The following is a 27,155-nucleotide window of genomic DNA, read 5'->3' on the forward strand; positions in this document are numbered from 1 at the left end:
GTGTCGATAATTAAAGCAAGCTCCATACAGGTGATTCTGGAGGAAAACCTTGAAAACGGGACAGAGGTGACTATGAACCCTATATGGAACGGAAGACCTGGTCATTTCATTAAGGTCTGTTTAATCCCAGAAGTATCAAAACCATTGAATATTAGTCCAATCAAAGTTTAGATTTGCATCAATCGAGAAGTATTGGCAAAAGCAAAAACTCTGAATCCAACAGGATTTCATAAATCAGAGTAAAAGAGTGCAATAAAAATGCCCAAAAGTCTTTTCAGATTTATTTATTTTTTTTAACAACAAGTCACTTTCCTCCTGCTTCGGAGCTATACGCCACTTTGTTTTGGTCCAACAAGTAAAAAACATCAGATTTTTTACTGAAACAAAACCAGAAACAGACTAAATATGTAAGAATATCTTTAAAAGGTCCAGTAAAATGTGTTACATCTGAATAATATCGCCATGGGGAAAGTACCTCACACTATTTACCAATAACCGTCCTTCGACCTCGTTACAAGCACTGAACTATTTCCTCCAGTCGGGTTGCAGTGAACTGCACTAACATACAGCTTGATTTATTCAGGCAACATTAAATATTTTATATAGCGGTTCGACTCTAGCCTCTGATGTCAATAAAGGACTTATTGTGATGCAATCAGGAGGCAAAGGATGGCTAGCTTCTGCAGCATGGGTGGAGAACTTATTAGTCTGGTCCGATTCATGAGCCTTAAGAACAGAAACATTTTAGGATTACTTTGACCATGAATGAGGTCAGTTTCTTGTTCACAAATCTGTAGAACTGAGACCCGCCTTTCACTAAGATGGCATACATGTGGCACAGCATAAAAATTCCCTTACTCACCATCAGTTTTTGATCTAGTTTCACTGTTTGAACTAAAAGCTGAAATGTTTGTTTCAGCTCTTGCAGCACATGTCGCTCTGCAGAGGAGCATCGGCGTGCCACGGGCTATAAACAACCAAACAGGTTTACTATCAGTCATCTCTGATCACCACAGAGCTTCAGCACAAAGCAAAGTGAAAATCTATAGATCAGTCACTTCCGTTCAACAACCAGCAAAACTCATTTAGGGATGGTCAGCGCTCACATTTACATGCAGACAAGAAAGACGACATGAGAATTGAATAAATCTACTACATCTGTTGGGTGCATGAAAACAGATGTAGTAGAATGATCAAAACCTCACGTCAGAATGCGGCTGGTTAGCTTGGGATTGGAAACTAAAGTATGGAAATGTCCAACTTTAAATTTGTTTGATTTGCTAAACGTCTTTTGATAAACAACAACAACAAAAAAAAAACATTTTAATTCATGTGAATGCCTTCATTTTAAGAAATCTGTACTAAAATACTAAGAAAAAACATGTTGGTCCATTTCCATTTGTTAGATCCAAATGGAAAAATAGCTTAACCACCATTTATTTGGTTTTTAAATTCTCCCCATCTTGTGTACAGATTCCAACAGATTTCATTGGGATTTGATCTGAAGCAGGATTATGGAAAAAGATAAAATGACACATGGTTTCTAAATGTTCTTAGAAATAACTTAAAAGTGTAGCATGCATTTGCAGCGAGCCCCATTAAACCTGACACCTATAAATACAATGCAACAAACTGCATTTAACAAAGAAGTCAGTAGGGATGCACGATATAATCGGCCCCCTATCGGTATCGGCCTGTATCGGCCTTAAAACTGAATATCGGACATCGTCCACCCCACCGATATTTAACCCGATATTTGATCAGCTTCTGAGTTTCTAAAGTCTAAAAAAATATATATATATAAATACTACTTCTTCTTCTTCCTCAAAAACTTCTTTTTTACAGACTTAAAAACTTCTAAAGACGAGGGAAAAAATATTGATACATTAAAATATCACAATATCTTCATATGCTGATATATTGCCATTTAAAAACACCATATCAATCTCTTTTACTAATGAAATATTGCTATATGTCATCGTTATGCTACGAAATCCCCCGAAAATTCACGAAATGTTGCCATATTTTTATATGTTGATATATTGACGCGGTATCGATCTATTTTACTAACAAAATCTCACAAGAATTTGCAAAATATCACGAGAGCTTGTAACAGAATGATGAAATTTCACGAGATTTTGAAAGTAAAATAGATCGATACCGCGTTTTTAAAAATCAATTTGATATCAGCATATGAAAATATATTTGAGTATATTATTTTTCAAAGTGTTAGAAATGGATAACAAAACTGCTATTTTCAATGACTACTTATTTTTGTCCAGCTTTAACATCGGTATCGGTTATCGGCTACATGAGTTTTAAAATATCGGCATATCGGATATCGGCCAAAATCCCAATATCGAGCATCCCTAGAAGTCAGTGTATTAATTTAATCTCAGAATAAATAGAGTTGCTTTGCAGAATTAAATCAAGATAATCTTTGTTCCCTTTTGTCAGTGTTGCCACTTTTTCTCTATTTCTAGATTCAGACTGAGGATATTTTAGACATGTAGATTCTATGCATTCATTACATGGCTGCAATAAGTGGAGCAACTCTGTGGGAACCTCCCTGAGAATTCAATTCAATTCAGTTTATTTACATAGCACCAATTCACAACACATGTTTTCTCAAGACACTTTCCAGTTCACCAGATCGTAGAGTCAGATTGATTCAAAGTTTTCTATCCAAGGAAAACCAGGAGGAGAACTGCCTTTAACCTTCACAGACAAAAATAAACACTTTCTGCATCGGTGGAAAAGTTCTTCCCTCTGCTGTGAGAAGGTTAGGCTATTTTTCTGCTGTGCATTCAGTCAGTATGGATTACTCACCATTATGTCCCCTTTGCTCTCGTACAAACAGTGGTGCGCCAATTCCTGGTTGGTGCCTCCTCCATATAACACACTGGAACAGGCCAGGTGCATGAGGACTTCCACTGAAAGAGACGTCAACAAGTTAATGTTAACCACAGCTGCAATACCATGGTTTATTAAACCCCGTATCCATGATAAAAGATGAAGTCAAGTCATTTTTATATAGGAATATTAAGCTTAGAAAGAGAGACACTGAATATCTAACCATTCTACGAGAGCAGTAGAAACTGATCTGTCATTATTGCCGTGTTTTTTTTTCTCACCCTTGTCCTTAAAGTCTGGTTTTTCCTCCAGTTCAGAGGGCGGGGCCCAAACAAGTTCTGCTCGATGGCGATCCAGCTCCACAGCCGACCTCTGCCTCAGCTCTGGTACCTCTGCTTGGTACCGCGACCCGATGTTTATCCGTCTGGGTGGGGGGGATGAGATACACTTAATATTGGAATTTTAAAAATATCATTACAAAAAACAGCTTTTTAAAAACAGCCTGTTGTTCATATCTACGCCAATTTCGCCGTTTGGTGTTCCAATGCAAATTCAAAAATTCATATATTGAAATAATAGCTTTAATTTCAAATAAAACACTTTATTGATCCTAAGGGAATATTAAATAAACCTTAAAAAATCTTTCTTATTCTGATGAGGAACTATGCAAAACAATGCAAAGGGGTTCAAGAATACTAACTATACTTCAAAATGTGTATTTTTCCACAATAACCTAGATTCTCTCTTCCTCTCCTGCATTTCCCACTAAGTGCATATGAGTCAGTGTACACTAGGAACCCCTCGAGGGAAGGTAGGCCAGCGTGAGCCAAACTGCAACAGCTCTTGTGCATTTAGGAGACCAAAGCCAAAGCATGAATGGAGGAAAGTCTCACTACTCTGTGTCAAAGTCCGCATCAAGCAGATGGCATCAGTCAGGCCAAGGCTAGAAAAATGCAACGCCGTAAATCGCTGGTCTTTGTTGATGTGACGACAAACACAACCCCACCGTCCTGACATGCCTGCTAAACATTTTACATCTCAGCTGACAAAAGGTTGGGTTTAAAAAGATGCCTGCTTCTAATAAGCTTCAAAAGAAGCAGCAAAATAGATCCGTCTAAACACTTCATGAGAACATCCGTACTGCGATGAGAAATCATTGAGCAGAGAAGCAGCGAGGGGCTGATGATCGGAAACATCCAACTGCTTTGAACCGTTTAGAATAAAACTGAACTTGGTTTCTTTACTATAAAAAAATAGGTCTAAATATTTGCTCTGCTTGTTCTGTTTTGTGCTCAGCTAACAGAGGGCGAAGGGATGAACTGATCAGATATTCCTAATAAGAGGTCATTACTGTAACATGGTAGGCATATAGAAGAGGTTCATCAGCTTCACTTTATGGCTCACAACTTTTCAAAGCTCTTTTCAAGGTCCAGTTCTGATGCAAAATGGAGCAAACTGTGAAGCGGTGGTACTTGGTAGGAGTAAAGTCGGATTAAACTACAGGTTTAGAGTTTGAACAACCAGTGTTTTCTCCTTCGACACTCTTTATGACTCAATCATGTTTGTTTTGAGTAATTAATGACAGGGCTTTTCCTCCAGCTGGGATAATGCAAGTCAGACGGGCCAAATTGTTTCCTTGAAAATATCAGGCAGCCGTCAAAGCGCTCGTTTCCAGAAAGAAAGAAGGGACTCACGGTTCGATGCTGACTGGAGTTGTCTCACTCATGGCGGACAGCACCGGAGGCGTGATGTCACAGCTGTCTAAAAGGTGAAAAAAAGTAAATATACAACCATTAACAGAACTACTGCCTTTTCTCCCTGCCATACTGTATCAGAGCAGAGGTTACTGTGATTTTATCTTATCTTATACCTCAAAGGCTACAAAAAAATCTATGAAAAATTATTTTTCTTTTGTAAATAATTGTCATATGTTTACAACAAAAGAGATGATGTTTTTATAAGGGTATTGGGAACTCAGAAGTTTGGTGGATAATTTTTTAACTCACTGGAACGCAACAAGCTGCGAGTTGCTGATTTGGGAGTGGCGGGAGGGGGCAGGCCAGGACCGCCGGCTGCAGCCGACGACAGGAAGGTGGAGAAGTAGAGGCCGGAGCCTTCCCGAACGGGACTGAGGATCGGCGGCGGCGTGTACGGGGGCATCGTGATCGGGTTGTCGGCGAGGCGAACCGGAGAGCGGAGGTGACTCTGGTAGGGGGTGATGCTGGAGTAGACGGGCGGGGCGATGAAGAAACTAGGTTTAGGCGGCGGGATGAAGAGAGGCTCTGGTCGGGGGCGCCGTTTGGACTTCTTGCCGTCATCGTCCCTCTCCCCCTCTGTGCCATCGTTCTGTAGGGCAGAGATGAAACACTGATGAGATGTGTGAGCATGGTGAGACTACAAGGTTGAGACAAAAAAAGGACCTAAAAGAAGGAAGGTTGATGATTTAGCTTTCCTGAAAGAACAAAGAACTTCCCCTTAAATGTATGGTACACAATGTACAGCATCAAAGAGCTTCTAATCTGCTTGATCTGGGACAGGGCATCCAGTTCACCAAACCCCCCAGCTGAATGTGGGAACGGGAGAACATGGGGGAGGGACAACATTCGGCACAGCAGGGGGGGAAGGGACAGTGTCTGGGGGGCACGGTGCCATGAATTCAAGGATTTACAGCTGGAATTAAAACAGATGAAATCCGAGACTGATGAAGATATCAGGACGCCGGATAATTCCGCACAGTCCTGAGGGACGGCTTCAGCTTTTATTTTTTAATCAATAAAATGAATCTAAAAGAAATGATGAACAAAAAAAGTAGAGATTATCGCCCACCTGCTCTGAGCTTTCCGACAAAGAGTTTCGAAGAGAGCGTCTGCGGGTGACGATGACAGAGGGCTTGTGATCGGCGCGGCCCAGGTCCTGGTGGTTGGAAGGCCTGTTAGGCCAGCTGGGCGTCAGAGCCACGCCGTCCCTATCCGGGGACGAGGCTTCCTGTCTCCGAACGGGAACAGATACGGGGATGACAAGCGGGAGGAGGCTGTCGTCTCGGGGCCGCTTGCCGTTCATGCCGTCCGTGGCGGGACTCCACGGCCTGTGAGGCTCCTGAACAAAACGGCAGATAAACAGTCATGCCGGTTGTTAGGTCTGCTTTCCCTCATGACATGAGATAGATTCAAGATTGATACAGATGCTTCACAAGCATTAAAATACATTAATCTCCAATAGCAGTGGCACATATACAGATGGGGAGAATTCAGAATTAAAGTAAAAATCTGTTCATTATTTTACTAATCCTGGTATTTTAATGCTGCAATTCAACTAAATAAGGCTCTCGTGGTCTTTAGAAGAGAAGCAGCCCACAGCATGAGTAAGCCTTTACATATTGTAACTCCTTATTTCCCTGTGAACTGGCTCTTCTCTCTTATCTATGAAGAAAAAGGTTTAGAAATCTTTGAGTTTGGTCTGAAGTTTCCCCAGAATCCAATTTAATTAACAAAATACAAAAACATTTAGAAATTGTTGTTTTACCAGTGAATTTAAGCTTCTCTAACAGCAAAACCCCCCTTGTATCTACCTGTAGGTATGGTGAAGGATCTATGATGCTGAGGGCCTCTATCCATTTATCTACATTTCCCATTTCTCTCTATCACAATAAAAGACTCAGTTGACCCAATAAACACCTGTAAATCATTACAGATGAGCACAAAACTGCAGAACGCACCAACTTGAACAGAGTACAGAAATGCGTTTAACTCCAGACATCTTTGGGTGCAGATTGTTGCCACGGTGATGTTGATCTCAGTCAGCTACAAGGAAATTGAGTTTCATTACTTTAATAATCATCTACCAGCAGTGAGATGCCTTCAGTTACTCTGGTTTGATCAAAGTTCACTTTCAGCCAGCGTTAAATGACCCAGACTATACATTACTAAAACATTTTCAACTGAGTAAAACGACAAAATGGAAGCAGAAAGGCGATACATGGGAAAGAAATAGAAACTGGAGAAGTAAACTACCTACAGTTATTTTCATGCCTATTGTTCACCATCTCCATGTTTTTGTTCTTCTCATTATTTGATCATAATTTCTGCTTTATTATCATTATATTAACGATATTATATTATAACTTAGCATTCTTAAATCCCTGATTCCTAGATGTAGCGATTTAAGTGCTTCTACAGATGTTCTGCTGCGCCGACTTCCTGCATTGCTTTGCTCGTCTGCACCTTGATTTTAAATAGAAGAGTTTCACTTAAAAGACCTGTCAGAATTGCCCCCCTGCACCCCACGCTTAGATCAAGTGTTTTACTTTGAGAAACCACAATGACTGAGCACCAGCAGCTGTGCTTCAAAGCCGCAGTCTGCTCCGGACCTCGAACCCCGAGCTAAAACCGCTGCATCAGGACATGGGAAAGGCAGATGTTCGCTGCATCGTCAGGGAAACGGGCTGCTGTAGCTACGCAGTGTCACTGCTTATTATTACTGGTGGAAAACTCCAGCCACCCTTACAACAGAGAGGTAGAGAGACATTCTGCTGAGCAGTGCAGGCGAGGCAACCCTGAACCCCCACCAAGCACGCAGGCATGAGGGGGAGGGGGGCCCCAAGCTGGAGTTTCTCTCTCTCTTTTTAAACAGGGGGAGGTGTGCAGGCATGTAACCAAACACACATGCTGCATGATCAGCTACTCATGAGGTGAATTCAGGGCATGGCCAACTGTGCTGCACTACAAACATACCCTGCAGTTTGGCAACAGGACTTGTTGCACAACCGACACTTTCAGCACACAAACAGAGATAAGTTTACGAGCTCATGCATTCGGGTTGTTGTTGTTCAACCTCTTTTATAGTTTAAATAAAGGCCTGAAACGCTGCACCAAGCTGCCCGTAAAGAATGCATATAATAGCTCTGTGCATGAGGCTGAGCTGAGCAGCTGATTTACACCCGACGGCTCATCCAGAAACCCAGTAATCACACACAGTGAGATTTGGCCGTTTGCTCCGTTTTACGCTCCTGCTGTGGGAATTAAGTTTCCAGTGCAATTATATCCTTGGATGGTGCTAGAAGGATAGATTTTTTAGCTCTTGCAGAGTAGAAGGTTCCAGCTCCTAGTAAAGAACTAAGCTTTAAACTGTAAAACAGTACAAGATATTTAGAGCATTTAGTCATTTCTGGTAAAGATGTATCTCTCTGTGTTTTAACGGAAAACAATCGAGGGGGAGATGAATGTGCAAAATGTTGGGTTAAAAGAAAGGTTTCTACCTTACTGAGCGAAGGAGACTTCCTCTCTGACGCCTCTTGGGCGAGCATCTCCAGGTTGACCTCCTGGGACACCCGCCGCTTCCTGCGTGTGCTCTGGATGACCCCCGTGGGTGCTGCCTGAACGTCACGGGCCCCGTTTTCGGGTCCTCCCTGATCCGAGGACCCGCAGAGAAAAGGGTTGTCAGACGGCGCCCCGCCCTCCTTGGACAGCCGCCGGGACCTGCGGAGCTGCCCCTGGGAGTTGAGCTGTGTCTGAGACTGTAACTGCGACGGGGGCTCGGGGAGCAGGGGGGGCTGCAGAGGATCGGACGGCTGCTGGGGTTCTGGCGTGATGTCTTGGATCACTGGTTCCTGGATCTTAGGGGGAGCTGGAGCGGTGGATTCCTGGGAGTGTACCACCACAGGCTGTGGATGAGGGTGCGCATTTTGTGCACCAGAGAAATAGTCTAGCACATGGGGGTTTTGTTGTTGCAACTGCTGATGTTGCATTTGTTGCTGAATCTGGAGCTGCTGCATCTTTTGTTGCTGCTGCTCGTGGTGTAACTGCTGCTGCACGTGTGGATGTCGTATGATCTGGTGATGCTGCTGGATCTGCTGCTGGATGACATGATGCTGCTGCTGTCGTTGCATTTGTTCTTGGCTCTGCAGCTGCTGCAAGTGTAGCGAGGATTTAGAATTAGGCGCCGAGTAGTTAGGCAGGTTAGGTAGTGTGTTCCTGTTCCCTTGGAAGGTCTGGTAATAAGCGGGCAGGTGCTGTTTGGGCTGACCAAAGGCTAACTGGAAGGACTGCAAGACCGAGCTTCCTCCAGGGTGGGAGGAGCCCTGCTGGTGAGCGTTCAGCACTCCGGGTTTCAGCGTCTCCTGAAAGATTTGGGAAGCCTGCTGCTGCTGCTGCTCCCACTCAAGCGCTCGAGACTTTGCTGCATCCGCTGCTCTGTTCACCGGCTGCTGATGCGGCTGTAAGCCGGCAGGGTCGTGCATCGGTTTGACAAATGCATTCTGGGTCCTTGTGTAGTTTGCAAAGGCTGGCCCCCAGTTAGGCATAGTGGTCCAAGATGCAGCTATCTGCTGTTGCTGCTGTTGTTGGCTGGGCTCTGGGTTAGCCCATTTCATTGGCACAGTCTGCTGATAGTGACCCCTGCTCTGGTCCCCCTTATCTGGGCTGAAGATCACAGAGTTGAGGTACATGTGAGGACCTTCTGGATTGGAGCTCACAGTACTCGCCGCCTCGCTTTGTCCAGACTCTGAGGCAGGGCCGCTCGGGACAAAGTAAGCCCCGTCAGGATGCTGTGAAGTCTCCTTCATTGAGTCTCCGCCGTGATCGCCAAAAAATGTGATCCGTTTGCCCGTTCTTTTGGCGCTGGCTTTCTGTTGGGCAGGTACGCTCATGACGGGCATGAATGAGCCAAAGCAGGGAGCTACACCAACCCAGCCCTATGTCCTTTGTCTCTAAAAAAGCAACACTCTGCTGAAGCTTCTGTAGTATTCACAGGTAAAAGAAGCTGTACGAACAAGATTTCCCTCCGTTTTTCTCTGAAGTTCTTCACAAGCTTCTCAGAGGGCTCCAGTTGTGGGGGGTTAAAAGATCTGTAGAGCTTTGTGTGTTTTTCTCATTCATGGGTAACACCCTGCATAGAGAAAATGAGAAAGAGGTCATCAGTTAAACAATCAGAGAGAATGGGCCCCAAAAGGAGGGGTCTCATTAGCATCAGCTGTTGAAAACCTGATGTTTGCTTTTTCAGCAAAAAGCCTCCTTTCATAGGGAGAGATCATAAGAGAACAACTCAGTGGAGGGACAGGTTACACCCTGGCCCACATTATCATGCTATTAACAGAAATCTGAGCATGTATTTATCCGCTAAGGACCTAAAGCTCCAAAATCCTAGAGAAATTATTAGTCCATAATGTCCACTTGTGTGAAGACCAGTTTATGAATTAGACCAAGATCCATCCACACAGGTTAAAGAATCAAAAACTATCCAAAGTATTTCAATCAGGAAGAGCTGCAGACAACCACAACTCAGATTGGCACAGTAGGTCAACATGACAACCTTTAAATTTAGATATAAATAATTTGCCTACAAATTTGCTCTTTATGGAAGGAGCCATCCCAAATGGTGAGACTTGGTGGCAGTATCATGCTGTGGGGATGCATTTTCCAGCTTGGGTGTGAACAGAAAATCAATAGAGTGAAAAAAAACAAAAAAAAAAACACGTTTGAGCCTTTAAAAGACTTTACATATAAGTGGGGGTTCTCTTTTCAGAAGGTCATGACTAAATGTTCAAAGATCTATTGAATTATTTCGATTGATGCAATACAACATCAGCAAAATATGAAACTGCGACACCATTCCTAAAAGCAGGGATGTTTTAAAGGATGTGTTCTAATGTTAGGCAAACTTCCCACCGTTCAGTCCCTGTGACCTTCGCTCTCAGCCACTTAAGTTTAACTATCCAAGCTGCTAGAATACAACCATGTATCATTGGGGATTCTTTTTTAAGTATCGACCAAGGAGGAACCTATTATTGATCCATTCCACTGTTGTTCAGATTCCTTTTAGAAATACTGTTGCAAACCATGTCTCTTTGCCGTGCCACATTACCTGGTGCTAGTGTAAAAAATAAAAATCCCCAAGAAACACACACAGGGTTTGTGGTTGCAACTCGACAAAAATGGAAAGTCAAAAAGACTTGCTGGAAGACGCTGCAAGCAAATAGAGGCAACGTGGAACTGTGGAGATAAAGGACAGAGAACGCTTAATTAATAGTAACTAAAAATGTCATTACGAGTAATCAATGCACAGTGTTTCTGCATTAATTACTTGCAATTACATTTCTAGTCACTGTTAATGAATTGCTCCATCTGGGCCTTTTTCTCCACAATGTTCACCATCTTGGAGCGCTGCATCCCTTATCAAACAGTGAACAGCTCTTGAAATGCAACAGAAACAAAGCGCTTATTTTCCCGCCAAACTACAATTGAACTTGATAAAAAAAAAAAAACTCTCGCTTTTTTTTTTAAACCATGCTGTGACTCAGAGGTGCGAAAAAAAAACCTATGCCCTTTGAACCTCAGCAGCCGTCTTGAATAGGGAGGGCAGCAGAAAGTGAGCAAACATGAGTCACAGCTTGGCGGTCTCTGCAAAGACCGTGAGGAGGGGAAAAAGTCAAAGCGTCCTTGCAGCCATTGGTAACTTAACAGAACGGCGATTACCGTGGCAACCCCGGGTTGATAGTATATTGCATAACTGCCAGGTTTTAGGGCACATTTTGCCAGGGTGTTGAATTTTAATTGTTCCATCTGTGCAAAGTGAAAAAAAAATGTATGTTAATAATCATCCAATCAAGGATCTAAAGGCAAAAAGCATGCAGATTTTTCTCTGATTTAGAGTAATCGTCTGCTTAATCTGATACACCCATGCACAAATTCATTATGAAATCTTTAAACAAACAAAAAAACCTATAACTTAAGAAGCGGCTGACAATAGTCACCCTTTACTCTGGTGGCCTGGAGAAATGTCTTAAAATAGACATCTGCAGCTGTTCAGATCCTGCACTGGCTTGTGAGTTAAAGGGGGGAAGCTAAAGACCACGCTGTGTGGCCAACAAACAGCATGTGTGCAGCAGCAGCAGTAGCATGTGATGCCACCAACATGCTGTCAAACCCTGTGATAGAAAAGGTGCGCATGAATAGCTCCATTTATTCCAGTTTAACCTGCTGATTACAGGGACAGCCTGGTTATTAAGCAAGGTGAAGGATCACCATGACGCATCACAAGTGCAGCCCTTACACAAGCTGAGGGGTTTAAGCGCACAACCCAGCAAATTGGCTTAAAATAAATGTCAAGCGCCCTAATCCATAGCAATTTGTTCATTTAAAGCTAGCAGTGCGGCCTGTGAGGAGATCACATCGCATCCAGAGGCCAGGAAGCCCAGCGCTATTTACCACAAGCCCTTTGTTGCAGAAAACGGATTATCCAGAAATGTCACTAAAGAAGCGCGGCAGCTTGAAAGCAGAGATCTTATGGATTCAGGCTGTCAGCACGTTAACGCGTCACGTTTCCGCAGCGCGCGCGCTGTCAGAAAACAATCCCTTTTTCTTCTTTAGCTTTACGAAGCGAGCCGCGCAGCCCGACGTAAACAAAACTTTGTCAGCGAGCTGCGGTCACGGTAACATGCGGCGTCAGCCCGCAGCCTCCAACATGACAGGAGCAGCGGCGATGGGCTCCACGGCCTCCGTACTTACCGGAGGAACAGCGGCTCCCGGCCGGGCGGCCAGCGGCGGCAGGCCGGCGATGATGACTGCACACATCCCCGGGGTTGACTCATACTACTCCGCTGACCTCACGCATTTCTTCCCCCCTCAGGCACCCCCAGCTAAGACGAAGAAAACAGGCGAGGATGGGAAGGGGAGGGGAGGGGGGTGCAGCGTAGATACAAACGTATTAACGCGCATCAACAGAAGCGCGATGCGGCCGCATTATTATTGCACAAACCAAAACAACAACAACAACAAAAAGATGCGGCCTGCAGCAGCGCATTGACTCTGTCTTCTTCTCTGGCTGTCTTGTGATTGCCTCCTCCCCTCCCGTGCAGCCAGCTTCCCTGGCTCCGCCCATTTCCTCCCCTGCCCATATAAGGCTTTTCCTCTGACACGCAAAGCGCTTGTAATTTACGGAGCAAGATCCCTCTCAGTCCATGCGGGAAATTCCGACACGCAGGGGATGAAAGGGGGAAAACACACACACACACACACACACACACACACACACACACACACACACACACACACACACACACACACACACACACACACACAGCTTGTTTTCATGACATATGGGGACATTTCATTGACTTGCATTAATTTTATATGGCCTGAACCAGACCCTTAATCCTAATCCTAACCTAAACTGAATTCACACATTAGTCCTAAACCTAACCCCAACTCAAAGAACGGAACTTTACCATATAGTACCAAGTTGATATTTCACAAAATACTTCCCTCACATTGTAGGTAAAACAAGACCACACACACACACAGCTTCACCAGAATTCATCTTTCCTTTCAATAACTTTCCCCTTTTTTTCACTCCTGAAAAACTTCTTGGAATGCCTGCGTGGTGCTGCTGATCCACAGCAAACATGGGAGGAAAAAGCCTCCCACGGGGATGTGGGAGGATGAACACAATACTGTTTATATTACGGCTACTCCTAATATTTTCAGCATGATTTCACTTCTTTTTCCTCACATTGCAAAAATGGTCTAGAAATAAGTAAAAATGTCTCACATCAAGTGTATTTACCCTTCATTTTAGTAGGTAAATGGGATAATTTGCCAATGGAATGAGTATTTTTATCCTTAAAATTAGATTATTAGATAATATGCACTTGAAATAAGACAATGCGGTTGCTTTTTCTTATTTTAAAGGTAAATTGTTTTGTTCCAAAGTGTCTCACTTACCTCCTCAATTCATGAACAAATGCACTTAGTTTAAGAAGAAATTACTTATTTAGATTTCCATGTTTTGGTTCACCTTTCAAAAGGAAAAATAAAAGAAATGACATTCAACATTTATAATGTTAAACTGGTAGTTTTAAGGAAGATGATCAGGCAAGAAGTTTCACCTTTAAAGTGAAATTAGATGGAACAGGAGTTTGCATGGATCAGTGTAATATCACTAAATAACCCTCCATCTATATTTATTTAAACAGAAATCTCTATACTAAACTCTGTAAAAGGACCACAGTGATTTTTCTAAAGGAAAAAGGCCTAAATATGATAAACGCATTGATCTAACCCCAGATTGCTAATATAATCGGCCAATTTACCCTCAGAAGTTTACCTTGCTGCAAAATGTATAAATTCACAAACTCCCGAAAATACATCTATGCATTAGCCGTACAGAAATGTTTTGTAGCAATGAAATGCAGCGACATGTTAGACGCCAGCCTAGAGCGGCAGGCTGAAAGAAAACAAACATGGCTGCACCTCTTTTAGATGAAACAGCCTCTATTCCTCTTTTTGAAAAACAAGCTAAGGGGTGTGATTTGTGGCTTTATGAATGGAAAGGTTTCTGCTTTCTTCCCAACTGAATGTGATTTATTAGTTAATGCTGCTGATTGTGAAACAAACCACGAATGTGACCTCACAGCTGCTACTGCTGCTGTGATTGGCTAAAAACACAACGTGGGAGGCAGGTATGACTTGTTGATTTACCCAATCAGCTTGAAGAATGTACTGAATGTCCCTCCTTCCTGTGGACACCTTCCACAGGAGCCTTTGCAGATGGATACTGTGTAGAATTCTAAATTAACTAAACATCAATCAGGCTTATGCCAGTTTATTAATAAGTAATTAACACTCTGCATATTTTTTTCTCTCCAATTCATCAAATGCATCAAACTATTTCCAGTCTATGAACGCATCAACTGACAGCATGCATTTCTCCACACTTTTTCCTCTCCTGAACAGAATCAACATAAATCCAGTAATTCCTCCTGTTTGTATTTGCAGCATAAAAACTCTACCTCTATGAACAACAGCAGCATGCAGTTTCTGTTTGAAGAAGCTCTACTTTTTCAGAAGAAAATTAAAACAATCAGAATTGGTTAAACCTGAATCAGCAGGACTGGCTTTAAAGAAAAACCCGAGTAATGCCTCTTTAAATGTTATAAATCCATATCTGTACTGATTGTTATTTTAATTTGAGCACAAAAATAAAGAATCAGAAGTTTATACCTCTGATTGTGAGGTGGTTTATTATTATTTATCTCAAAGATGCTGAAGTCAAAGACTGCAAAGAGGCAGAACAAACAGCAGCCATTTGTCCAACAGAAAGATTGCTGGAAACAGCCCCTCATTGTATTCTCTGCATACACCAGAATAACTATAGTACTGGGCTGCAGTTTGTACATGTTTTATCTGTCTAATGAACCCTATTTAAATGTTATTAACAGGACAGAAAAAACTGGATGACAGCATCGGTATTTGCACTTCTGGTCTGGGCGTCTGTGTGGGGGAAAACTTTAGAGGAAGTGTTTTTAGGCCTTTTGGTTTAAAAAGAAGACATAGAACAAAATTCCATAAGAGCACAACTTGTTTGTTCTCAGTAATTTCACAGAAGTTCTATGAATTATTAAACCACAGCTCAGGCATTTAGAAATCATTTCAAACTGCTGCTATGCACGGGGAATCCCCAAAGAATTGGGACAATCGCAGGCAGCTGAAAACAGAAAGGTGGCCTAATAAATATTTATATGGTTATTTAAAACGGGGCAATGCATATTAGTTAGCATGAGCAAAAGCTCATGTGTAAATATGCCAGATGAAGATATTAAGGGCAATTGTTCATCTGCAGCCCAATAGGGTAATGTTAAAGGTTTGGTTTTTTTAAGACTCTACATTACATCATTCTAAATAAGAGATAAGATAGACTTTATTGATCTCATAGGGGAAATATTCACTGGTCACATCGGCTCGATAGTCAAAAGAAGGTGCCAAAAAGAGGAAAATGGGTCATTGGGTATAAACAGTGTGTCCACATATTGATTGATTGACTGATTGATTTGATTGATCTCACACTGGAGAATTTTCCTCATTACATCTGCTCAAATAGTCAAAGGAGAAGAAGAATGTGCCAAAGGAAGAAACAGGTCCATGGGACCTATTATAATATATACCTACACAGTTATTGCACTGGGTGTCAGATGTAGATAATAAATATATATACACAGCAAGAACCAATTTCAAAAATATCGTAAAAAATTAGGGATGCACGATATAATCGGCCCCCTATCGGTATCGGCCTGTATCGGCCTTAAAACTGAATATCGGACATCGGCCACCCCACCGATATTTAACCCGATATTTGATCAGCTTCTGAGTTTCTAAAGTCTAAAAAAAAAAAAAAAAAAAAATACTACTTCTTCTTCTTCCTCAAAAACTTCTTTTTTACAGACTTAAAAACTTCTAAAGACAAGGGAAAAATATTGATACATTATAATATCACAATATCTTCATATGCTGATATATTGCAATTTAAAAACACCATATCAATCTCTTTTACTAATGAAATATTGCTATATGTCATCGTTATGCTACGAAATCCCCTGAAAATTCACGAAATTTTTTGCCATATTTTTATATGTTGATATATTGACGCGGTATCGATCTATTTTACTAACAAAATCTCACAAGAATTTGCAAAATATTACGAGAGTTTGTAACAGAACGATGAAATTTCACAAGATTTTGAAAGTAAAATAGATCGATACCAAGTTTTTAAAAATCAATTTGATATCAGCATATGAAAATTTATTTGAGTTTATTATTTTTTAAAGTGTCAGAAATAGATAACAAAACTGCTATTTTCAATGACTACTTATTTTTGTCCAGCTTTAACATCGGTATCGATATCGGTTATCGGCTACATGAGTTTTAAAATATCGGCATATCGGATATCGGCCAAAATCCCAATATCGTGCATCCCTAAAATCCTAAATATACTAATTTGAATGAAAAATGATAAAAGGTAATGGATTTTTTTTTTTTTTTTTTCTGAAATAGAACAGAGATTTATAAATGCAGTGAATAATATCATGATTTTTGAAGCCTCTTATTCAGGTTACACAGATGGACAAAGATGGTTTAACGAAATTAAAACCCAAAATGGTCAGAAAAATTACATGAATCTCTATCCTTGGAGATGACTGCTGGTAGTGAATTTTAAAAAGTAAAATTCAACAGACTATTGTTATCCTACCGGTAGCTCTATAAATAAATTAATAAAAAAAAAAAAAACTCTAAAAAAAAATCTATAAAAATATAACACTAACCCGAAACAAAAAAGCAAAAAAATAAATAAAAAAATGATCACTGAAACCTGATAAACTGAAAGGAAACAAGTGACATAATGAGTATATGTGACCATCTCTGAGGGAAACTGCCTTTTTCAAGGAAACCTTTCCACACAAAGTAATTATACATCGGAAATTTATGACATATTACAAATAGCTGATTGCTGGACAGCAAATAGCAATTTGATTTATGAAACCTATAAGCGATTCCTCTGCAAGGAATCCCCATTTTTGGTTTAAAAAAAATAGATTTAAAAAACAGAAGCTGTATTTTTAATGAGCTTTTCTCACTTTTAAATAATTGTCAAGGTTTAATAAGCTGAAATACTATATTTTTCATGCTTATCTCAATCCAACTGAGCTATGATGCTATAAAAACATTTAAAAATACATGTTTTTTAAATTAAAATTAAATCAGTTTCACATTCGTATAACAATATTTTGTGTTCTGTGAAAAAAAGCTTGACTAATCTAGGCCGATTGTCAAGCAGAAATGATCAAACATTCCCGTTTCTATAGTAACAATTTAAAACATTACCTTTCATATTTTAGAGTGCATAAGCAAATAAGCAGTAGGTATCTAGAATTATCCTATTTTTGGGAAGGAAGTGTGTGTCACCCCATGACGCTAAACTGCCCTGGGTGGGGAGCCATATCACCAACACACACAAAAAACATACAATTCATACAAAACTAACTGCTGACAGTGAATCAATTTTATCAGTGGAAATTATGAAGCATAAAAACAGCAAACTGCAATTTTTTTTCATACATATCCTTTTTTTTAGCTCATAAATTGCAAAATGAGCAAAGAGTAAAAACAAAAGAAAGAAAAATCTGATGACACTACTGCTGTGACAACAGTGTTGGGGTGGAGCAGTTAGATGTCTTCAAATACAGATATATTACAAGATACTTGAATACATATGCTGGCAAAAAAAATTAATAAAGTAATAATAATAATAACACACAATAATAGCAGCTTTTTGTCAATATTAAGATGCCAAAAATCCTGAAGTGAATCTTTCATTTTTCTAACTTGCAAACAATATTTAATCAGGAACAATATTATTTGCATTTAGCTGCTTTTGTTCAGATAATGGACTAATGGATGTATTATTTAGTCAGACTCCAGTTGTGAAGGCTTGATGGGGACACTGGGGGGATTCTGACTTGTGTCCGAGGCTGTCAGAGGGGATTTCATATCAGCTAAGCCGATAACACCCAACATAACCAGCACATGATTCCTATAAAACCGCATCTATATCAAGCTACCATGCACACTTACTTTATCATCTGGTCCCTCCGTGGCATTCATGCCTTCATCTCGCTTTTTTCTGAGGTTGCCTTCCTGCAGATGCTTCCACAAGGCGTCACATCCCAGCCCCACTCTGACCCAATTTAGCTTTCTGTTAGCCCTCAACGCGGGACGCCATGCCCGTTCTGACTTTTCATTTAAAAGTGACCGATATTAACAACGCGTGTCAGTGAAATTATGTCTTCATGTGCTCAGAAGCTGCAGCGTTGATGAAAGCCAACAGGGTGACCTCATTATGCCTGCGCATACCGTTTCTATTTGCTTCACCGTTTCCTTAACGGCTCAACTGTGCAGCAAGGCGGACCAGCAACAAGATAGTAGACTGCTTCTGTCCCATAACGTTACACTTTGAAACCAATTTAATCACATTTTCTTGCAATATATATTTTTAAATAAAGTTCCTTTTTATGTTTTTTAGCTGTCACTCCTTCTTAAATAATTCCTAATAAGTATAAGATGGCAAGTCTAAAACGAAGAGTGTTTGGGGATTTGTTTTTAACAAAACCGGAAGCTGTAAGCAGGGACACATCTTTGCTTCGCTCTAAACGACCAAGTTGCCCAACAGTTGGTACGCATCATTCGTCAACCGGTGAGGCTTTTGCAACAGTTGACAAACCAAGCCCCTTTGCGTGGGGCTTACTCAGAGTAATCAACAAAGCAGAGAATATGATTAACCAGATACGGTGTTTTACAAGATTGATACAATTTCATTCGGATTGTATCACGTGTAAGCACACGATGACGAGGAGAACTCGAATAATCCTAAAGGATTATTTCGTTTAAGGCTGCACCTTGGAAACAAATGACAGCCGAATCCGCCATATTGTGAGTGGAAGGTTTGAGTCGGAAAAAATGATTGGAACCTAAGAAATTAATTATTGTAGCAAATATTTTTTTCATACAATAATACGTATGTTACATAGTTCAACTATGTAATACGAGGGCGTATTAGGGCCAGGCTAGAGATTTAAGTCGCAACGAGAATAAAGTCGTAAAATTACGTGATTAAAGAGGTAATATTATAAGAATAAATTCATAATATTACGTAATGTTAAGACTTTATTCTCATAATGTTACAACTTTATTTTCATACTTTTATTATTTTATTCTCGTTGCGACTTTATTCTCATAATTCTATGACTTTAATCTCATAATAGTGAGAGAAATGTTTAGTATTTTAACTTATTGAATAGGTCATATTTACATTTAGTAATTATACAACAGTTAAACGGGTTTGTCTTAATTCTAGTAATAACTAATTTATATTTAATTTAGCTTTAGTTTAGTGTTGTCCGCACTAAAAATGCCACTCACAATATGGCCGCGGTTTTGACCTATGATCCGGTGATAATCACCGATCTTCCTCCAAAAACAAAAGTTCGCCTTCTCCGCTTGGTCTTAATTTCTACCTGGGGAATAACTGCGCTTAGTTTTCTCACCGTTTCGCTTCTTCTAGTGACTTTACACTGTGTGCTTTTTCTGCATCAACAGCTTGTTTTGTTTTTATAATGTTTTTTATTCGCAGCGTGACGCTCACCTTCTGACCTGCCTCTGACCCTGGACTATGGTTGCCAGATCTGCTTAACTGAGCAAACACGATACAAAAATAAAACAAAAAACGATGCAGGTGCAGAGAGTCGTTCTTGATTGTCGTCCAGGTAGGTTATTTCGCATTTTTAGGAGTAGGGCAGGGTGCACACTGCACAGCCAGAGACATGGCGATGAAGAGACACTTGCTGCTCTGCAAACAGCAGATAAAAAGTAGGGGTGCACAAATTTACTGGCCCCGATTTCCTTAATTTGGGAGATCTGAGCTCATACTAGATGATAAAACGATTTTAATCACTGATTTTATTTATTTCTGCTAAAGTCTAAATAAAACGGCCACTTTAAATGCTCCAAATCTTTTAATTATATTTGAGAGCCTTTTCTTATACAGTTAAACCAGATTTTTATTGTTTCACTGGTATATTTCTTTTTATTTGATCAAAATAAGTTTGATACAATTAAGAGTTTTTCATTCTTTCTGGTTTTGACAAATCTGGAAAGGCTTGTCAGGCTTTTGAAAGGTTGGTTATCTAACATAAAACCTAAGCTTGTGCAGCCCTAAAACTGATCCTATCTCAGTGCTTGTTCATTTTTTGAAACCATGTTGGAAATAAAACAGTTAAAAGAAGAAGAAAAAGAAATGTATCCAAGAGAGCAATTAATGATAGTTTCTATGCCATTCATATAATAAAAATATGTTTTTTTTTAAACTATTATGTCTTCAGTTCAGGGGCCTTGTTTAGTTCTGCAGGGCCACTGGCCATGTTTTGCAGGATTTTTGCATGTTGTAATCATGTTTTAAATCTTTGCAGGTAAAAATGGAGAGCCAAGTCCAGGAAATTTCCGCCTGGAACAAATAAGTTTAACACCTGACCTGAAAGATGGGGAAGTCCTGGTTCGGACGCTTTACCTCTCAGTTGACCCTTACATGGTAAAGAAGCAGACATGAATCCAGCAGACATTTTTAGTTGTTTCATACAGTTTGTAAACAGCACACATACATTTTTATCCTGTATATACACAGTAGCTACTGTCAGGTCAGTGAATGCCTCACAGAAAAGGGTTGTTGGTGTCCATCAGTCTCTATGAGATTTGTTTCTTTCAGCGCTGCCAAATGAATGAAGACAGCGGTGCTGATTACCTGACTCCATGGCAGCTGTCTGAATGTGTGGATGGTGGGGGTGTCGGCGTGGTGGAAACCAGCAGCTGTTCCGCTCTCGCTGAGGGAGATGTTATCACTTCATTCAACTGGCCTTGGCAGACCCATGCCGTCGTGATGGGAGATGGCCTACAGAAGGTATGGGAGATTATTCACAGGGATGAGTGGATATAATTGGTCCATTGTACTGCAGCAAACATTGATGCGTTTTATTGGGATTTTCTATGATATTCATATATTTACACTATAGAAGGAAATGTTGAAGTGAATGAAATGTCTCTATAATATTGACAGGTCTAGAGACTGCACTTTGCAAACCTTACCACAGATTTTCAAAGGCATTTAGATCTGAACTTTGACTAGGCCATTGGCATTTAGCTGGAAAGTGATCGCTAAAATGCTGCAGTCTGAAGTCTTATGTACCTGTTACTACCCAATGGGTACCAGAAGCACGATCCGTACCATTTGCCCACGTTCAAACAGATATTCATCCATGTCGCCATAAAACATGTAACCATGGAACTAAAAGTACTTATTTTTATCCTTCTATTGAATACTAATGCATCACTAAAGAATGCTAATACAAATCTTTAAAACATTTTGATACAATTTTGACGCTTTTACATTTTCTCCGACAAACAACTTGTCTGATGTCATCATGCTCAGAGTAGTCCGGCAAAATATGATTAAACCATATTTATCTTATTTTTTGTTATTTCTTTCTTTAGATTATGCACTATATACCATATGGTTAATGTGAAAGGAAAACATTTAACTCAAAAAGACTAGATTTATGTTTAAATCCAAAGCCGAAAAAGTTAGATCCCGTTTCCTGTACAGATCGGACGCAGATGATTAATAAAACAGAGAGATTTTAATGCATTTATTTCTTTAGGAAATACATTATTTACCTTTAACCATTATAGTTTAATGTGCTTACTTTTTTTAAGGAGGGAAAATGTAATTTAGGTCTTTTTTTACAAATCAAAATCGAGGGCGAATCGGATGTACAATATATATGGTTGTGCAAATGAGCCGATAGTACGGATCGTGCTTCCAGGACGGATCGGGTAGTGACGGTACCTTCTAACTGGTTTCCTGTGGGTTTTTTTTCTTAATTCATCTTTCTATTCTGTTCTACTCTTAACAGCTTCTCCATCCTTGCTGCAGTAAAGCATACTTGCTCCATGTTTAGCCAGGGGTATAGTGTGTTTTTAATGATTGGTTTATCTCTCATCCAATCCAGACTCCTTATTCTATGCTTGAAAGAACCAGCTGGTGCCATGGGTTTTACACACGTGGGCAAAAAAGTTGGTCCCCCTCATTTAATGAAAAGGAAGAAAAAAACACAATAGTCATAGAAATAACTTGAATCTGACAAAAGTAACAAATAAAAAATCTATGAAAATTAACAAAAGAGGCTTTTCAATCATGCTTCAATTGAATGATTTTTTTTTTTTTTGGATTCTCATTAAGCAGACCTGGAAGAAAATGAGAGTACCCCTAACTTAATATTTTGTTGCACTACTTTTTGAGGTAGTCACTACAATCAAATGATTCCTGTTGCTGACAGTGGTACTTCTGCTCCTCTCAGCAGGTATCTTGGTCCACTCCTCATGAACAAACTGCTCCAATTGTCTCTGGGTTAAAGGGTACAGAGTCCAGAGGACATGTTTCTGCTCCTTCCAAAGATTCTCGATTGGATTTAAGTCAGGCTTCACAGAAGGTCCCTTCAGAATAGTGTAATGTTTTCCTCTTAGCCATTCTTGGGTGTTTTTAACTTCTTGTTTTGGGTCATTATCCTGTTTAAGACCTTAGGCTTAGACCAGGCTTATGATGATGGGCAAGGCAAGATTATTTGCACAATTCAGTACACAGACAATTCAAAGTGCTTTAAAAATAGATGAAAAATGTAATCAGAATAAAAGCAAATAAAGATGAAAAGATAATAAAAGCAGGTAGCAAAAAAAATAAAACTGTTTGACCCCACCCTTAAACTAATGATACCTCAGTTAACAGTTTAACTTCAACAGTCAAAGGCGGCTCTAAACAAATGGGTTTTTAACTTTGACTTAAAATAACTCAGGCTTTCAGCACTTTTCCAGTCATCAGAGGAGACTGGAACTAGAAGACCTGAGTGGTCTGGGTGGTTGATACACTGAGAACAGATCTGTTTTGTATTGAGGTGCTGATCTATTCAGTGATTTCTAGACTAATAGAAGGATTTTACAGTCTGTTCTCTGAGCTGCAGGGAGCCAGTGGAAGGACTTCAGAACCAGGCTGATGTGTTCTACTTTCTTAGTTCTAGTGAGAACACAGGCAGCAGCATTTTGGATCAGCTGCAGCTGTCTGATGGTCTTTTTAGGCAAACAAATGAAGATGCTGTTGCAGTAATCAGTTCTACTAAAGATAAATGCATGAATGAGTTTTTATAGATCCAGATTGGAATTTAGTCCTTTAATCCTGGAAAAAAAGGCTGACTTAACTAACTGCCTTAATTTGCCTCTGAAGATTCAGTCCATCATGACACCAAGATTTCGGTTATAATCATTAGTTTCTAGCTGCAGTAGCTGAAGCTGCGTGCTAAGTTTATTATTATAGGAAGCACATTTCTATCTAGAACCCCTTTCTAGTCTTGATATTTCATTAAATGAGGGCTACCAGCAGTTTTTTCAATGTGTATATAAAGGGAGACCAGGGTATAAGGGGCTGTATATCATTCAGTTCTAAAAAAAAGTATTAAAAACTAGCATTTTCCGTTCCACTTCTGAAATGATGCACCATGTTGAGTTGTATCTGTTTGTAATAGGGATGCACGATATAATCGGCCCCCTATCGGTATTAGCCTTAAAACTGAATATCGGACATCGGCCACCCCACCGATATTTAACCCGATATTTGATCAGCTTCTCAAAGTAAAATAGATCGATACCGCGTTTTTAAAAATCTATTTGATATCAGCATATGAAAATATATTTGAGTATATTATTTTTCAAAGTGTCAGAAATGGATAATAAAACTGCTATTTTCAATGACTGCTTATTTTTGTCCAGCTTTAACATCGGTATCGATATCGGTTATCGGCTACATGAGTTTTAAAATATCGGCATATCGGCCAAAATCCCAATATCGTGCATCACTAATTTGTAAGATTGATTTCTACAAGTCACTGCTGACCTTAACTTCTTTCTATGGCAGGTTGATCCACAGATGGTGGATGGGCACCTTTCTCACTTTTTGGGAGCAGTAGGTATAACAGGACTGACTGCGCTATTGGGAGTCAGGGAGAAAGGCCATGTGACCAAAGGAGCCAATCAGACGATGGTGGTCAGCGGAGCAGCCGGTGCCTGTGGCTCCTTAGCTGGACAGGTACACACACTGACATCTAGATTGTTTTTTGTCTATAATGGATATCTGAGACATTATCAAATGGAAAGAAAACCCACAGTGGAATAGGAAGAAGTGTTGGGAGGTGCTGCTCTCCTTCCAGCCTCTGTTCAGCCTCAATTATCTGTAGATCCGAGGCAAGTAGTACAGGTGCTGGTCATAAAATTAGAATATCATGAAAAAGTAGATTGATTTCAGTAATTCCATTTAAAAAGTGAAACTTGTATATTATATTCATACATTACATACAAACTCATATATTTCAGATGTTTATTTTGTTTAATTTTGATGATTACAAATGACAACAAATGAAAATCTCAAATTCATCATATCAGAAAATTAGAATATTGTGAAAAGGTTCAAAATTGATGGCCCCTGGTGCCACACTCTAATCAGCTAATTAACTCAAACCACCTGCAAAAGCCTTTAAATGGTCTTTCAGTCTAGTTCTATAGGCTACACAATCATGGGGAAGACTGCTGACTTGACAGTTGTCCAAAAGACGACCATCGACACCTTGCATAAGGAGGGCAAGACACAAAAGGTCATCGCTAAAGAGGCTGGCTGTTCACAGAGCTCAGTGTCCAAGCACATTAATAGAGAGGCGAAGGGAAGGAAAAGATGTGGTCGAAAAAAGTGTACAAGCAAGAGAGATAACCGCACCCTGGAGAGGATTGTGAAACAAAACCCATTCAAAAATGTGGGGGAGATTCACAAAGAGTGGACTGCAGCTGGAGTGAGTGCTTCAAGAACCACCACACACAGACGTATGAAAGACATGGGTTTCTGCTGTCGCATTCCTTGTGTCAAGCCACTCTTGAACCACAGACAGCGTCAGAAGCGTCTTGCCTGGGCTAAAGAGAAACAGGACTGGACTGCTGGTGAGTGGTCCAAAGTCATGTTCTCTGATGAAAGTAAATTTTGCATTTCCTTTGGAAATCAAGGTCCCAGAGTCTGGAGGAAAAGAAGAGAGGCACTTCATCCACGTTGCTTGAAGTCCAGTGTAAAGTTTCCACAGTCAGTGATGGTTTGGGGTGCCATGTCATCTGCTGGTGTTGGTCCATTGTGTTTTCTGAGGTCCAGGGTCAACGCAGCCACATACCAGGAAGTTGTAGAGCACTTCATGCTTCCTGCAGCTGACCAACTTTTTGGAGATGCAGATTTCATTTTCCAACAGGACTTGGCACCTGCACACAGTGCCAAAGCTACCAGTACCTGGTTGAAGGACCATGGTATCCCTGTTCTTAATTGGCCAGCAAACTCTCCTGACCTTAACCCCATAGAAAATCTATGGGGTATCGTGAAGAAGAAGATGCAATACACCAGACCCAACAATTCAGAAGAGCTAAAAGCCACTATTAGAGCAACCTGGGCTATCATAACACCTGAGCAGTGCCACAGACTGATCGACTCCATGCCACGCCGCATTGCTGCAGTAATACATGCCAAAGGAGGCCCAACTAAATACTGAGTGCTGTACATGCTCATACTTTTCATGTTCATACTTTTCAGTTGGCCAACATTTCTATAAATCCTTTGTTTTTATTGGTCTTCAGTAATATTCTAATTTTCTGATATGATGAATTTGAGATTTTCATTTGTTGTCATTTGTAATCATCAAAATTAAACAAAATAAACATCTGAAATATATGAGTTTGTATGTAATGTATGAATATAATATACAAGTTTCACTTTTTAAATGGAATTACTGAAATCAATCTACTTTTTCATGATATTCTAATTTTATGACCAGCACCTGTATGTATCCTGTTTTTTTTTTCCAGATTGGTCGGCTTGATGGATGTGTGCGGGTGGTTGGGATATGCGGATCAGATGAGAAATGCAAAGCTTTGGTTGAAGACCTGGGCTTCTCTGCAGCCATCAACTATCGCAAGGAGGACGTCTCAGCGCGGCTTAGAGATGTCTGCCCCGAGGGAATCCATGTTTACTTTGACAACGTCGGCGGTGCCATCAGCGATATCGTCATAGAACAGGTAAGGGATGAGTTTTCTTTTTTCGTTATAACCGATGTGTCCTACGACCCTCACCGAGCACATCGTCCTCCATCTCCTGCAGATGAACAAAGGAGGGCACGTGATTCTGTGTGGGCAGATCTCCCAGTATAACAAGGATGTGCCATATCCTCCCCCTCTGAGCGATAAGACGAAAGAAATCCTGCAAAGTCGGAGCATCACTCGGGAGAGATTTATGGTGCTTAGCTACATGAGTAAAGCAGAAGCTGCCCTCTTTGAGCTCAGCCACTTGATAAAATCAGCTCAGATCAAGGTACAGAACACAGTTTAACCCCGAAATATGCTCTTATCTCCTCCTCGATTGTCTCTTAGTATTGGTTGTATTCCGTTTCCTCTCTGCAGGTGTTGGAAACAGAGGTGAACGGTATAGAAAACATGGGAGGTATGCAAGTATTAAGAGTAAAAAGTACTTTTTATTGGGAGAAGTTTTTATAATTGTTCTTTTTCTTTCAGTTGCCTTTTGCTCCATGATGAAAGGTGGAAACATTGGAAAGCAAATAGTTAAAATATCCGACTAAAGAAGATAACTTCTAACCGAGACGCCGCTCTTAATATACATCCTGGGAAACACTTGGCTTTTATCACCGCCACTACTGTCACACTAACTTAATGAACAGTTGTAAGTTTATAACATGAAATTAAATGAGAAAATAAATCAACCTGTCTCATTTTACACTCTTAAAAACAAAATATCATTTCATAGCCTTGGAGGAGCTTTAAACCGACGCGCAAACCAGGCTGAATTGG

The 27,155-nt window shown here is 40.4% G+C and overlaps 2 protein-coding genes across 4 annotated transcripts in view; one reads left to right on the forward strand and one right to left on the reverse strand.

Moving 5' to 3' along the window:
- The window catches only part of mideasb (mitotic deacetylase associated SANT domain protein b), a 28,388-nt gene extending 9,807 nt beyond the window's left edge, over positions 1-18,581 (reverse strand). Inside the window, exons 1-7 of one of the 2 annotated variants that reach the window (XM_038293377.1) lie at positions 18,252-18,581; positions 8,108-9,735; positions 5,680-5,949; positions 4,860-5,199; positions 4,548-4,614; positions 3,135-3,277; positions 2,830-2,933 (exon numbers count right to left, since the gene is read on the reverse strand). In XM_038293377.1, the coding sequence (XP_038149305.1) occupies positions 2,830-2,933; positions 3,135-3,277; positions 4,548-4,614; positions 4,860-5,199; positions 5,680-5,949; positions 8,108-9,505 (2,322 nt within the window). In that variant the 5' untranslated portion in view covers positions 9,506-9,735; positions 18,252-18,581. Of the gene's footprint in view, positions 1-2,829; positions 2,934-3,134; positions 3,278-4,547; positions 4,615-4,859; positions 5,200-5,679; positions 5,950-8,107; positions 9,736-12,353; positions 12,681-18,251 lie in introns of those variants that run through there. The other variant, XM_038293376.1, reaches the window with a different exon arrangement.
- Positions 18,582-19,563: 982 nt separating this feature from the next.
- On the forward strand, positions 19,564-27,072 carry ptgr2 (prostaglandin reductase 2). 2 transcript variants are annotated; one of them, XM_038293363.1, is made up of 9 exons: positions 19,564-19,690; positions 19,804-19,939; positions 20,642-20,760; positions 20,935-21,126; positions 24,187-24,357; positions 26,160-26,369; positions 26,452-26,661; positions 26,751-26,790; positions 26,862-26,964. In XM_038293363.1, exons 2-9 carry the CDS (start codon positions 19,903-19,905, stop codon positions 26,924-26,926), a joined length of 1,044 nt encoding a protein of 347 aa, XP_038149291.1. In that variant the 5' UTR covers positions 19,564-19,690; positions 19,804-19,902; the 3' UTR covers positions 26,927-26,964. The 2 variants fall into 2 exon arrangements, with proteins under 2 accessions (XP_038149291.1, XP_038149292.1); XM_038293364.1 differs by having other exon boundaries at positions 19,631-19,939; positions 26,862-27,072.
- Positions 27,073-27,155: the final 83 nt, after the last annotated feature.

Source organism: Cyprinodon tularosa, unplaced genomic scaffold (assembly GCF_016077235.1).
Source record: "Cyprinodon tularosa strain WSP-4 unplaced genomic scaffold, ASM1607723v1 ctg325, whole genome shotgun sequence".
Taxonomy (NCBI): Eukaryota; Metazoa; Chordata; class Actinopteri; order Cyprinodontiformes; family Cyprinodontidae; genus Cyprinodon; species Cyprinodon tularosa.

What these genes read in the sequence shown, in the direction of transcription:
- ptgr2 (XM_038293363.1), top strand. Translation starts at nt 19,903, where the DNA reads ATGCAGGTGCAGAGAGTCGTTCTTGATTGTCGTCCAG. An exon ending in TCTCAGTTGACCCTTACATG is followed by an intron (nt 20,761 to 20,934) that starts GTAAAGAAGCAG and finishes TGTTTCTTTCAG; the next exon opens with CGCTGCCAAATGAATGAAGA. An exon ending in TGGGAGATGGCCTACAGAAG is followed by an intron (nt 21,127 to 24,186) that starts GTATGGGAGATT and finishes TTTCTATGGCAG; the next exon opens with GTTGATCCACAGATGGTGGA.